Source organism: Sander vitreus, chromosome 4, assembly GCF_031162955.1.
Source record: "Sander vitreus isolate 19-12246 chromosome 4, sanVit1, whole genome shotgun sequence".
NCBI classification, from domain to species: Eukaryota; Metazoa; Chordata; class Actinopteri; order Perciformes; family Percidae; genus Sander; species Sander vitreus.
In genome coordinates this window covers 21435765-21450819 of record NC_135858.1, presented here as the reverse complement: position 1 = coordinate 21450819, position 15055 = coordinate 21435765, and the positions used below count along the sequence as shown (strand labels likewise).

The 15055-nt window shown below is 39.6% G+C and overlaps 1 protein-coding gene across 2 annotated transcripts; it reads left to right on the top strand.

Annotated features, from left to right (window-relative positions):
- The first annotated feature begins 5554 nt into the window (after nucleotides 1-5554).
- On the top strand, nucleotides 5555-14797 carry tfap2c (transcription factor AP-2 gamma (activating enhancer binding protein 2 gamma)). 2 transcript variants are annotated; one of them, XM_078248984.1, is made up of 8 exons: nucleotides 5555-5995; nucleotides 6691-7146; nucleotides 7834-7885; nucleotides 9137-9208; nucleotides 9777-9999; nucleotides 11797-11915; nucleotides 12944-13085; nucleotides 13289-14797. In XM_078248984.1, exons 1-8 carry the CDS (start codon nucleotides 5948-5950, stop codon nucleotides 13581-13583), a joined length of 1407 nt encoding a protein of 468 aa, XP_078105110.1. In that variant the 5' UTR covers nucleotides 5555-5947; the 3' UTR covers nucleotides 13584-14797. The 2 variants fall into 2 exon arrangements, with proteins under 2 accessions (XP_078105110.1, XP_078105111.1); XM_078248985.1 differs by lacking the exon at nucleotides 9137-9208 and having other exon boundaries at nucleotides 5556-5995.
- Nucleotides 14798-15055: the final 258 nt, after the last annotated feature.

The window sequence follows — 15055 nt, the reverse complement described above, 5'->3', positions numbered from 1 at the left end:
ATGTGAAGCAAAGCTATCAGCTAGAAGCCCCCGTCCAAAGGACACATTGACTGGCCAAAGGAGAAATGGGGCAACATTCAGTGGACTGATGAGAGCAAAATTGTTTTTTTTGGGTCTTGGGGCCGCAGACAGTTTGTCCGACGACCCCCATGCAATTCAAGCCACAGTACACTGTGAAGACAGTAAAGCATGGTGGTGCAAAACTCATGTTATGGGGATGTTTCTCATACTGTGGTGTTGGGCCTATTTATCGCATACCAGGGATCATGGATCAGTTTCAATACATCAAAATACTTGAAGAGGTCATGTTGCCTTATGCTGAAGAGGAAATGCCTTTGAAATGGGTCTTTTCAACAAGACAATGACCCAAAACACACGCGAGGAAAGTCTTGGTTCCAGATGAACAAGATTGATGTTATGGAGTGGCCAACCCAATCCCCAGACCTTAATCCCATAGAAAACTTGTGGGGTGACATAGAAAATGCTGTTTCTGAGGCAAAACCCAGTAATACAGAGTAATTGTGGAATGTAGTTCAATTGTCCTGGGCTGGAATACCTGTTCACAGGTGCCAGAAGTTGGTGAAGCAGTTCTCAGAAATAATGGTTATGCAACTAAATATTTATATATTTGAGACATGTTTTAGTTTACACAGTAAATGTTTGAGTTTGTAAAGAAAAATGAAAATACTGCTATTTTTTTAACAGCCTAATATTCCTTTTTCTTCACTTTCTGTAAAGGTATAACACAAACATGATCAATTTTGGTCATGTTTTGATTTGGAATTGAATGTGCAGTGTTCCCAATACGTTGATATTCTGGAAGTAAAAGCTATTCTAAGGATTTTGAGCATTATTCACTTTTTTAAACACACTGCTATTATTCTGAACACAACTGTACGTTATGGTCTTGTGCAGATGCCCACTAATGTCTTCTAATGATACAGGAGATCAAAACGGCAGCTTCCAATCAGATATCCCCATAGTACAGGAAGTAGCCTAACAACATCTTTTTCTTCAGTAATTTAGCCTTTGTCTCCTTTTAACGTCACTTGAATATTTAACCTTTGCTGTGCAGAATGACGTTTGTGCAGAGTTTAACACTAGAAAGCTGTTTTCACATTGATCTGCTGACGTTTCTGCTCACCTTAAATCTCAGTTTAAATCCAATCCTGGTCCAATACTGTATGCAAATTGCACAAGTGTGATGTGAAAAAGAGTAAATGTACACCACTGGATACGCCTATATGAATATTTTACTGTCTATATGAGTTCAGAAAAACTCGATCAAAAGTAATACTGATCCTTCTCGAACAAAAAGGTTGGTTGAGGTTAGCTCTGTGGTGATGTGAGGTTGCAGCCACAAGGCGGCAGCAGAGTCGTCTTTGGAGTTTACAGACCCTTTGTACTGTTGTCGCAGGGTAAAAAAAACAAAACATACAAAGGGGAGTCTGCCTGCTTCTCATTAAATGTAAGTTACACTATAAATAATCCAGTCATTGTGGCTAAAAATTTAAATAAACACTGCGTCCTCTTGTCTTCATCCAGCAGCAGTCTACGACATGTTCTGTTGGTTGTTGATTTATAATATATTTCGGCGCACTTTAAATAATTGCATAGGTGGTTTACAAAGAAATAATTCATCAATAATAAGAACCACATTAAGCTCATATCACATTTTTAATTTTTTTACATTTTTTGTTAGTAACCAAAGGTTTGTCTTTGCTTCGAAGCAAAGGCAGATGCATTTTCTAACAGCCCTTTAGCCATTTCGTTTGTTTTATATATTCCAGTAGCATATTGTCAAAGCACATAATTGGCTTTATCTTGCCCCATGATTTTGGGAGCGTTGAGAACCATTTTCTAATGTGAGTAGATATTTGCCAAACCCTGCAGGAGCGAATTGTTTTGGACAAAAAAAAAAAAAAAAAAAAAAAGACAGAGATAGGCTAATTATGGGATTTACCGTTATTGAACGCATCTTTAAATTTCAATAACATGTATACACAATTCATAAAGACCATATATATAGCATACATATCTGGAATTCAAATAAAGTTGGAAATCAAAGACCTATAGCCTAGTTTTATGTAGCTCAATTGTCCAATTATGTTTTTTTCAAGAAACACAAAATAATTCACACAGCTGGTCATTTGCAATTAAGTCATACGATTCACAGACATTGGAAATGGGAATTAAAATATCTTGAAAAAAATAATAAAAGACATGCAAAGTTGTTTCCATCATATTTCCTAATTATTTAATAAAAGCGTATTGTTTAACGAGGCTTTGGCAGGTGTCCGGACTGCAGATCAGAAAGGTAAGGCTATTTTTCTCAGAACAAGATATGTAGCCTAAGCTACATTCTCAACCACATAGGAAGACACTTTGATCTGTTCATTAGTTTAAGCTAAAGTATTTGGGAGATCAGATAACAAGAGCCATTTTAGGCCTTAAAAAGTTCAGTGGCTTTTGAAAGCAGATTCTTGGTCAGCCTGGGGCGATGTGGCTTTCGGGATGGAATTACCTCAGCTTGAAATTTCCCCACGTCTTTTTTTCACCTTTTCTTACACTTTATGACATTGTTTCTTTTTTAATCAACAACAGCATATAATTATGAGATTAACAATAATTCCATCCCGGTTATAGGTCTAATCATGTGAGTCGTATATTCAGTTTACTTTATTTAAAAAAAGATATAATAGTTTTGAATGCATGTGTGCCTTTTCTCATGCACCTTAATCGATTTTAATACTTACTTTACACGTTTCTTTATTGAAAACATCACAAATGCGGGTTTTCATCGAGGAACTATAGATAGATTGTTTTGATTTATCTCATTCAGGTGTATTACAATGGATGGCGCATGCGCACTGCACGATAGTCAGGTGAAGTTGGCAACGTAAAGCTCTCATGATTTCAGTCCCTCGCTGCGTCTCAGTGGGATTGCTGTGACTGGAGCCTGGCAGATGTCTGTACTGGAGAGAATAGACTGGAGGGTGAGTTCGCTTGAGTGTTTTTGTCTTACAGCTGACATAGTTTAACCCAACCTGCGTCATGTTTATCGCTTTTGCTGCTGAGCCTAGGCCTATATTTATTTTATTACTTTACACCATAATCACCTGTTCGTAACCGCGCAGTGCCGTATGCACTTTTGAATAACCCATGATTAATGCCAATAAGGCCAAAGATTTTATTCTCTCAAAAACTTCGAGTAGCCGAATTTGGTTTGAGGCTACTGCATTACAGACCAGTGATGTTGTTTTAAAAAAATGAAATACACAATTTATTTTATTGAATTATAGGCTAGGCTACACGAGTCCTTCAGGAACAGATGGATATCATAATGGAATCAAGTGCAGTCAAAGTCACTATACCACTTCAAATATACTCTATATAACGAAATATAGGTCACACAATATAATAGGCTGCTTTACAGTAGCCTATATGAATATAACCTGAATATCATTGTACTGCTCATTATAGGCTAGGCCTATGTGGTGTTGGCATTCAGTATAGGCTAATAAAAGGAGATTCTTGGATTTAAATGGGATTTATTAAGTCAGCTTTAAAACAGGCTAATTTATTATATTAGTCTATATATGGACAGTATCTAACCAGTTGAAAAATCACTAAGCAGAACTCCCTCATTGATTTGTGTGACATTTTTTTTCATTTGTCCGGGCATGGATCCAGTTAATCTTTACACCTGACATCCGATGATCCGGTTGTCACTGCATTGGACTGTCATTAAAATGACAAGATGAGCATCAGATTGGTTCAAAACATCACCGCCTGGCCAAGCGTGACTAACTCCCTTTAAGTCTGCTCTGGGTATCTTCCAACGTAAAATAACATTTAATCAGCGCGCATTTCACTTCTGCTTCGCATCACAACAAGCAAAGGACCAACACGCAAAAAGAGATAATCCTTAGCCGTCCACGTCCTGTTGTTCCCATGCACAGCCGATCATCACAGCTTGGGTGCGCGGACGCCACAGACTGTTTATCCTAAAAGACAAAGCTCTGTCCATTAATCTCACAAATTATAATATGACATTTAGTAGGCTACTCGTCAAATGATACAAAACCAATGAATGAAATGACTCCAGATAATGGACAGTAGGCCTGTTTTCTTTTGAGGAAAGAGATATTTTATAATGCTGAATTTGAAAGTAGTTTAAATAGAATAGAAAAATAGAATAAAACGTAACAAAATAATAGAGAGTTGAAAGGGGGGGGCTTCTTTTGTCTTCACTTTGGGTTTTGATGCATATCAAAGCTCCAAAGCAGCCTTGTTTTGGACATTACAAAGCTCCACCAAAGATGTAAATGAAGTTAAGAAAGAATTGTTTGTTGAGATCCTTTCAGCTTTACAGGTATGTTGAGAGAAAGATGCTGCTAAACCCTCGGGCTTATTGCGGTTTGAAACAAGCACTTAACCACCACTGTGAAACCCCGCACAGTGTCATGGGTTTATTTGAATGACTGTTATTGTAGTTATGCATTCAAATCGGTGATGTATTATCTTAATATCTGGGTAATTTTTGAGCTGCAAATCAGTAAAAAGCAATCTTATTAAGTCTATTCTACTATAGGCTACTTCTACTTCTACAACAGTAAATACAAACCACTGCGAATAATAATAATAACAATTATAATAATATAATCCTTATTGTTATTATTATTTTAAAACAAGAATTATGATCAAAATAGCCTGCAATTTGGCGTGATTAAGTGCAATTAAAAAGACTTAATAAGGCTTAATAACTGCAGTTGTTTACATTGGTAGGCCCTACATCAGTAATACAATTAGGCTAATAGGTTTTATTAACCTATTTAAAAACTCTGTAAAACAAATGTATTTTTACATTTTTTTAATAAACAGAACTTGCCGCTTGTCTTTTAATCATCGTTAAGAACCCCATCGAAATTCATCTCGAACCGAGCACTAGTTATGATTGGCGGAGAGGCATTCAACTGAGGTGTCAAAACCTCACAATAAGGTACTCAGTAACCTAGCAACCCGTCTTTCCAACATTAGGCTACTTAAACCGAGTTGTGTTGTTTCTGACACAAATTGTAGCCTACCAATTGTAATTAAAGATGTATGATTTCGACTCAGCAACAAGTGGAAATGAGTTGTTCCCCTAATTGGAGTAATATTTATAGAACTTTTGAATCTCTTTTTATATCATCATCTCGTAGCCTATGTCTATAAGGAATATAACCCTAAAACAGAGGCTGCAGGTGTCCTATACATTTAAACGTCCTGTCTTCAAGTTACTGATGGGGCTTGAGGAGATGAAAACAAACAAACAAACAAAAAACATTAAAACAAACTAGTAGGTTGTAAGATCATTCTCTCACTGTACGCCACGAAAAGTGTACTCTAAAGTATCGGTTTAGAAGCCTGACACTGTACAGACGGACAGAATTCTGATTGGGCCGTTGTCCCGCCAATCAGCAATATTTTCATTTTACTTTTTCAGTGACATCATCGTGCAGGGTGACGCCCCCTCGGAGCGGCTGTGCAGATATAGTACAGTGCTCAGGGGTGCACCAATAAGACTGAACATCGCTTTTTTTGTCCATAAGAGGGAGTCAAGTTTCTTATATGCACCGTTTTCGCCCACTTCCACAACAGAACTCCATAACACATTGAACGGACAGGGGGGGGGAATATTGCTTGACAACGATTATTTTCTCTCATAGTGGCTGTTGGAAACTCTTATGTGTGGCTGGATAGTCAGTCGGTCGGTCAGATCGCCCCTTCAGCCTTCAGCCGTAACTTCGCCTCTTCGCCGCAGCTGAAGAACAAGGTGGTTCATGATCACCAGGAAGCTCTGTGCTTTCTCATACCTGGATTAACTCGCAGGCGACACGATTTTTTTCTTTTTCTTTTACCCTTTTTTTTTTTTTTATAACAGAGAGCCTTTTTCTCTGTCAGAATGTTGTGGAAATTAGCCGACAACGTGAAGTATGAGGATGACTGTGAGGTGAGTTTCGATAGAGTTACAAAAGGAGGGATAAGTGCCTTTAACATCGAACAGAAGTTTGCCATTCAACAACAGTGACTATAGGTTGATTTTACCATACGTTAATGATAAAATAAAGGAAGATAAACATTGAAATCATAAACGGCCAGCATAACAGGCGACAAGGACAAAAACTGCTAAAAAGTCAATTTTGAAAAAAAGTTGAGACGCCTATTGTGAAAGCAAGACTCAATTTTCAGAATAAATAACCATTGGGCTATTTCGATGACGACAACATCGACAACAGTACTTTCTACATAATAACACTAGCCTAATTATGCTATTAATAATAATACCCTACTAATAATAATAATACTAATAATAATACCCTAAGTCTAATAATAGCCTAATAAGAATTTAAAACGGTTATTTTCCAAAAGTAGAAGGTTATAGACTTTTTTATTAGCCTACTCACACATGAGAACATTCTCATATAATTTCAATTCCCAATTAAATTGAAATAATAAAGCATCTTTATTTCCTATAATACAGTATATAGCCTACGTTAATATTAAATGTAGGTATCATTTCTCTTATCTTCAGTTGACATGATGCCAGTGGGCAACAGACACTTGATTCCCTTGATAGACAAATGTCACCTAACCTGCCATGTTGTTGTCAGCTTTTTCGCTTGACCTGTCTCTTCCGTCCCACAGGAAAGGCACGACGGCAACAGCAATGGGAACCCCCGGCTGCCTCACCTGCCAGCGGTCAGTCAGCACCTCTACAGCCCGTCCCCCTCCCTCTCACACTCGGCCAGTTCGGACTTCCAGCCCCCGTACTTCCCGCCTCCCTACCAGCCCATCTCCTACCAGCAGTCCAGTGACCCCTACTCACACCTCGGCGACCCTTTCAACATCAACTCCATACACCAGTCGCCGTCGTCGAACCAGCAGCAATGGCCCGGTCGGCAGGGCCAGGAGGGGCTCGGTGCGCACGGGAGGAGCGGACTGGCGAGTCAAATCCTCGGCCTGGAAGGCTCGTCCGGGGTGAGGAGGGAAGGTTTCCGCCGGCCGGAGCTGCTGCCCCCACACGTGCACAGCATAGAGTCGTCGGTTATTGGTGATAACATGGGGATGCACGATATGGGACACGGACTGGAGGATGTTCAAGTGAGTGGATTTGATTGCGATAAATTACTTGAAATTGCACTTTAGAAGATACGGTGTGAGGAGGTCGCTAAGGTGTGTGTGCGTGATTGTTGCATGTGTGTGTTTACTTATTGACAAAGGCAGCCAAATATCCTAATACATTTTATGATAAGTATTCTATAATATAAAGCTAAAACTAATTCCTTAGGTAACTGTAGCCTAGATCACATATGCGATTAAAAATACAATCAAAGATCACCACTATCAACTCAATATAGCTGCCATTCCATATTCAAAATCAGAATCGTGTGTGTCATGAATGATATTTACTGCTAAAGTAAGTTTTCACTTGCATGGAATTTGTCTTGGTGTGTTTGGAGCATATAATAAACATATGCAAAGGGAATAAACATATGCAAAGGGAATAAACAATAGAGCAAAGTACTGCAACAGTCAAGAATATAAATGAAGAATATAAATATTACAATAAAAAGACACTATAGCAAAGATGTACAATATATATTATTGGATTTTAATATTGGAAATAGCTATTTTATCTTTCTTTGGTTTACATGAATATATATATTTAAATATATATTTGGAAAGAAATTAATTTCAGCTTGCTATGTCTGTCATTGGTGGGGTTTTTTTTAAACAATGCATATGATTGCTTATGGCTGCTTCTGTTCTGTTCTATTTTTTTATCAGCATGTAGATGACCACAGTATTATTATGGCAGATCAGACAGTCATCAAAAAAGGTGAGTTTATTGCATGTTTATGACTAATCTTCAGTCCCAAAGAACTGCAGTTCTGTTAATTTGAAAAGAAAAGGAAAAACAAGTTTTGGAAAGTGCTGCCTGGGGTACATGTGCCTTTGTGAAACCAAATAAAGATACGGTAATTACTGGCAGGGGCTGGAAATTTACTGCAAGGACAGTATTTATTTTTACTCTTTACATATTTGGAATTGTCATAACAATTACTTATATAGTTACATGTCGGGGCACTGAGTTTGAGAGTACAGCAAAGGAGAAGTCTTGTATGTGTACATGCACTGCATACACTGATAATCCTCGTAGCCATGAGATGCACTCATCTAAGCTTGATGTGATCCTTAGCCTATTCTGTCGGTGAAGGTGCTTGAATGGATGCCCAGTGGGGAAAAACTGATCCCTTTCAAAAACGATGAAAATTGAGCAATCTCAGAACCTCGGTGTTGACAGTGAGAAAAGAGGAAAGCTTTGGATCATATCTTTAGGCTGGTTAAGCTTGCAATTGCAGCTTTCTTCAGTTCATGTTAACAGAAAAATTATGAGTTGATCTTGAAGCAGTGTTAAGCTCTGCAGATCCAGTTTTTGGCAGGGTGTGGCATTAGGCTTGCATGTGAAGGACAGTTTAGTTATTTGTCGGGACATGAACTGTTTTGAGGGAGAACTTATTCCCGCTGTTTTGTCACCAGGCTTTATCAAACTGACTTTGAGTTGAGAAAGATCAGCTTGAGCAACATTATTCTACTGCTTAGCTTTCTACCTTTTTTTTAAACCATAGATAGATAGGTAAATAGATGGATAGATAGATAGATAGAGAGACAGATTAATTAATTCATTCATTCATTACATTCTGTAAAAAACTCTAAAACTATGATATAATATTTGTGCAAGTACAGGTTTTTCTTCATGCTTGAGTTTTCTCATTATCATCCCCAACCATTATCACAGTGGTGTGGTTAATTTAACATTTATGTGATATTTTACAGTGAATACAGTGGGTTTTTTTTTCTCGAAAGCATTATAGTAGAACGTGTTATAATATTACAATGCATAGTTAAATGCTGAAAGCCATTTACACAGCACAATAAACCAGCCAGTCTCCATTTGTTACGGAAAAAAGTGATGGCTCATTATATTGTTCGCATGCTCAAGGACATACTATAGGCAAACTAGGTTTCCCAGCCATGTGCCCCAAAGGAGCCTAAAAGCACTCACGTGACTCTGTGATTTTTGTCTCAGTATTAGGACTACGAGGTGGCAGGAACCTTGATCGCTTACAGAGGACTTATTATCAGGGGGGCATTCTTGCGGGTGAGGATGAAGATAGCTATGTTGTGTAGTGTGCTGTACTGTTTTGTTTGTCCGATGACTGTCAGTGCTTCTGTGGGGGGTTAAAAACTTTGTCTAAATTGAGAACCAGCACAAAACACACACACCTTGCTTAGAATACTTAAAGCCTTTGAGACCAAATAATAAACAGTACCGAGATGTATCTCTGTGGCTTAGATGAGGGGCAGGCTGTATGTGTATACCTGCTTATGGATGGTGTTTGGCATGAGTGCATTTTAGTTCTTTAAACATCAGGCATCCAATGTTTGGGAAACCACACAATATTCCAAAAGTCTTTCTTACAGCTCCTTTCCTACACTGGTTTTCTCAGCCGTGCAGAGCTGCATACATACTCTTCCTTGTGATTACGTACAAGAACACCCAGATTCCCTGTTGCACAGAGAGGATTATGATGATTAGAGCTTATGTACATACACAGGAAAAGTGCATATATAAACAAATTCTGTTGCACAACCAGAATATTTTTGCCTTTCTTTTGTTGTTCTTCACTCTTCAGCTTACCCACATTTTTTTTCTCCTCACCCTCCAGGGCCTGTCTCTCTACCCAAAGGCAACGCGCTGGGTCTACCTTTCCAGAAAGAGTCCCTGCTGGGCATGGTATCAAACCCCACAGAGGTATTCTGCTCCGTGCCGGGCCGTCTATCCTTGCTGAGCTCCACATCCAAGTACAAGGTTACCGTGGCTGAGGTCCAGAGACGTCTGTCACCCCCAGAGTGCCTCAACGCATCACTCCTGGGAGGGGTTTTACGCAGGTCAGAGCTCAGATTCATTCAACATGACAGCAAGCTGGATTTAATATTTCCCTGGTGTTGTTCTTCAACATAACGCAGGAATACAGTAGCACTGATTAATAAAAAATAAGGGAATCTAACCCAAATATACAAACAACATATTTTCCTTGGTTTTTATCAATATATCTGTATTCTACAAGCTTTTGATAATGTTGTTTGATTGCCTCAGATATGAATAATCATCAAACTGAGGAGTTGCAGCTCTAGGGATCTGTAGACTAAAGCTCAGCAGCCCATGGGAAAGGCTTTTCTAAAAGCACAGCTTGGCTCAGTTGCTCTGGCTCATCAGTTTTTTTGCGTGAGGTTCATGACATTCTTTGTCTGGTCTGCAATTTTGGTTCTCTGCTCTCTTTTGGGGATAGGTTACATCAACACGGTTAGTACCAATCTAAAGACTCTGTGGGTGTGTGCATTTGTTTGTTTGTCAGGGGTTGTAGGTTTATCCGTGGCAGCACAGTTGACCTTATGGCACATATGTTAGTGTGGCAGTCTGTTGAGGGACTGTGAGGTTACGGTATGTACTCAACACCCCTGACCGGAGCATTTTGTGCTTGGAGTGCACGTTTGCCACTTCCCATGTGCCTGTGTTAATGCTGACATGCACACACATACACACACCAACACACACATGCACAATCACAGACATTTTTAAGTAGGTCATATAGCACTAGGAGGGGGATCGTTAGCAGAGGGACAGGGGGGAGAAAGGGATGAGGGGGATGAGGGGGATGAGGGGTTGGGGGCACTCATACATCCCTAAAGATGCTGCCGCTCTCACCCGCCATGGAGAGGGAGAGCTGCCCTCAAGTCATGCGTAAAAATAAATCGGCCTTTGCAAGTGGGAAGTGTTTCTGCAAAAGTGCGTACGAGTGATTTCTCTGCTATGCTTTTTTTGAGTGAAAGCATTAATTGTGTTAGTGTTTTTTGGGTCAGGAGAGCCTGTTTGTATGATTTATTTGTTTTCAAGAGTCCCAAAAGAGACCTTCTGCAGGAGTGAGTGCAAGGCCTCTGACATTATGTCTGCAGTATGTTCTGCGATATCTGGATCTTAGCTGAAACACAATAATACAATCATACAAATCCATTTAGTTTGTTCCTCCTTATTTATGGTTCAAATGCCCTTAAGCAGACACTAATCAAAGGAAAATAATGTGTGAAGAGATTGGAAAATGCCATATTAATTTCTTAAGCCTCCATTAAAGGACAAATCCGAATAAACCTTGGGGTTAATAACACGTGTACCGAGTTCACTGTTCTCTGGGATTTGTTTTCATGCTAATTGAATGTGACCAGTTTTTTCGCAAACCGCTAATTACCTCATAACGCTAGTCGTCGGGGCACGGATAAAGTAAAAAGAAATCGCTATTTCTATACTACTAACAAGGCTCAAAATAGCACCACACTTCCACGGTAGCATAATGAGGGTCCCTACATGTAAACCAAAGCATTGAGAACTTTGTAAGTGTACAGACAGTTTATTAAAAAGATAGTTTAGAAAGACAGTACCGTTCACTTATACAGGCGGGCGCCATCTTGGGAAAACAGTCACGACCAGTCGAACGCCGTGCAACGTGCATTCAGTTCAGCTCACGTTGCACAACGTTTTCCCAAGATGGCGCCTAGGTTCATTTTGCGCCGGATTGGTCCTTTAACAATTTTCTACAAACTTTAACACACTGTGTGAGAAAAGTTGTAACCTTGCATTATCTGTCTGAATTACTATAGACGTAGATGTATTTTTGTGTTCTCCTTCTTCAGAGCCAAGTCAAAAAATGGAGGTCGGTCTCTGAGAGAAAAGCTGGATAAGATTGGGCTCAACCTGCCTGCAGGAAGAAGAAAGGCAGCCAATGTCACTCTACTCACCTCACTAGTAGAAGGTATGACATGTCACTCATTAGCGCATAGCACCTTCTCAGGTGTAATTGCTGTTTGCAGCGGCTAAAATGTCGCTGTATTAGTGTGAGAACGTCAGTCGTTAACTGTAAGCTAAACATTGTCTGATATATTCTTTCTTGAAATGCCTGCATCGTATGACATGACCACAGATCATCAGTTATTTAATATCAGGGAGTTGCGTAGTTGTAATGATGCCACAACACCATACCTTCACCTTCCCTTGTCAATGCATTGAATACTAAAACATCAGTCATAATTACAGATATTGACGCTTCACCATTAAAACATTATCACTTTAATCACTCTACCGGCCGCGGGATAACGTAAAATATCTTTTCCTCTCTACACGCCTCATTTTTATAAATGTGCTGATGATTCTGTGGAGGAGAATGACTTGAGGCGTGTGTTATTTAGAGACCTTCAAAGCTGAATTAAGCCTTGTTATCTTGTGTTCGTCTCGCCAGGAGGGCCTGCTGACCTTAAAGATTGTGCTTCTGAATAGCTGGCCGCATCCTCAAGTGATGTGCGTGTCTATCAAAAAGCGATGCTGGTGGCGCCGTGGGCACTCTCTACTAGCATTTATCCACATAAGCCCATTATGACCATGCAAGTCAAACCACCCTCAAGATGGAAATATATTCATCTCACAAGCTCTTCTTCCCTCAAGCTAGAAGACTGAGCACAGCTGATTATTCTGTAGTTCAACTGCTTCACTTCACGCGCATTGATGCTTGTGTGTATCAGGTTCAAAACGGGGCTGCTATAATGCCGTGAATTGATAAATTGCTGAGAGCGGCCAGCTTACTATTTGATCTTTGCCCATTGTGCCAGAGGACATGCAGTGATCTGCAGTCTGTGTAAATCATAATAATATTTATTCGTTCATAAATATACAGTCTTGGTTTGAGACCTAAAGCCGAGTGTCAACTTCAGTGCTGTCTTCGACTTGGGTTTGAAGGTGATTTTTTTCTTTTCTCTTACACAGTCTGTTTTCTTCTTCTTCTCTTAGGTGAAGCTGTTCATTTAGCAAGAGACTTTGGTTATGTGTGTGAGACAGAGTTCCCTGCAAAGGCAATTGCTGAATACCTGGGCAGGCCGCACGTGGAACGCAACGAGGTTAACTCACGCAAGAACATGCTCCTTGCTGCCAAGTAAGTGTCTTGTCTGGATGGTTGCCTTTACACCTCTAGCAAAGTGGAATGTACCATATTAAGAATCTTTTCAATATATAGTATTCATTGTTTACTGGAGCAATTTGCGGACTGAATTTCCTGCAGATTTTGCTCTCATATCACAATTAACATGTGTTAATGTAAGTATTTTCTTTCTAAATCATAATTCTTTCTACCGTCAGGCAAATCTGCAAGGAGTTCACTGATCTGCTTACTCAGGACCGTTCACCTCTGGGAAACTCTCGGCCGGCCCCTATCATGGAGCCTGGAATCCAAGGCTGCCTGACCCACTTCAGCCTCATCACTCACGGCTTTGGCTCTCCAGCCATCTGTGCTGCCATGACCTCGCTTCAGAACTACCTGAACGAGGCGCTCAAACAAGTGGACAAGATGTACCTGAGCTCTGGTAGCGACACCCAGGGATCCTCAGACAATGGGAGCAAATCTGCCGACAAAATGGACAAGCACAGGAAATGAGAGCTCAAAGGAGAATCCTTATGAACTTGAGAACCCTTGAGTCCCTTAATCTTTCCGCCCTATCTGCCCTTTTTGGACTTTTCAAAAATCAATATTGATTGATAAGTATTGTCATTTTGAGAGCTGAATTTGTGTGTTAGTGTGTGCGTGTGAACTGTTGAATTTATTTCATAATAAGTTGATGATTTCTAAGAACTTGCCACAGGTAGCTGCGAATCAGTCTGTGTTGGTACCTATGGTGAACGCCTGTGTACTGGTCCTAATGGGAGCCCACCTTGTGAGGGCGTAAAACACCCCATATCATACTATGCTGTTCCATACAATGCCAATGTGCTGATGCTACAGCTATGGGACCTGTTCTCTGTTGACAAGAGGAGGAAAAGCACAAAGTGCATACTGTTTTTCTCTCCCTAGAGGACATCATTTCAAGATGAGTTGCTGTGGCTGTGAATTCCTCTCAGCCCCCCCCGCTCTGTCTGGAGGCAAATCCACTGATTTCCTGTGTCTCAATAGACTTGCAAAGGACAATTTTTATATGAGAAAGAGAGAGAAGAAAATCCACTTCATTTTCTTTCTTTTTTGTGTTTGATTTGTACAACCACTTCAAAATGGCTCCAGTGTTATTGTGCTTTGTTCATGAAAGATGATTTGAATCTTATGTAGGCCTGAATGAGAGAAGACGATTTTTGGTTTGTCAGTCTGTGTTTGGTCAGAAACCAGAGACTTTACAGCCTCTTAAGTGTTCATGTGGATTACAGGCATAGCAATGCTTCCATTGTTTCTCTATCTTTTAAACCTGGCAGCGTTGTTTTTGTGTCCACATTAGGTATTCATCGTTCTTAGTATTTAAAAAAACAAAAAACAAGTTACCACCACCAGTCCTGCCAGAGTGTATGCATGTTGTGAGAATGTGTGTAAATATATTTCCATTTTTTTTAAAATGTTTTTAATTAGACATTAAATTCCAAACATAGAATTTTATCCAGTGTCTTGCCCTGGATGTAAATATTTTCTAATTTATGTTGTAATTTAATGGGCTTGTGTAAATAATGGTATCATTCTGGTGTATGGTTTCACTTTTTATGATGATGTGTTTAACTTTTATAAATGGGTTAGTTTTTTATTGAGTAGAGGTTAGGAAGTGGGCATGATATACTTTTTTGAAAATATGTAAAAAGAAAAAAAGGAAAAATAAAATAAAATGAAAGACTCAAGCCTGATTCAGTGAGTCAGTGATGTTGCCCAGGCCACACAAAAAAAACCACACAAACGCACACATATCTTTTTGTGCACTATTGTTCTGTAGCCCCCTTTTCAGCAGCATTTCACAGATGATGGTTAAGTCATGTGTTGGAAGAGTTTCCTATTAATAAACAGCAAAGGAAAATCCCCAAACTAATGGGAACAGCAGCCATCATTATCTGCTCTCACTTAGCTTCACAAAAGGCTGTGTGGATCAGTGAAGGCAGAGA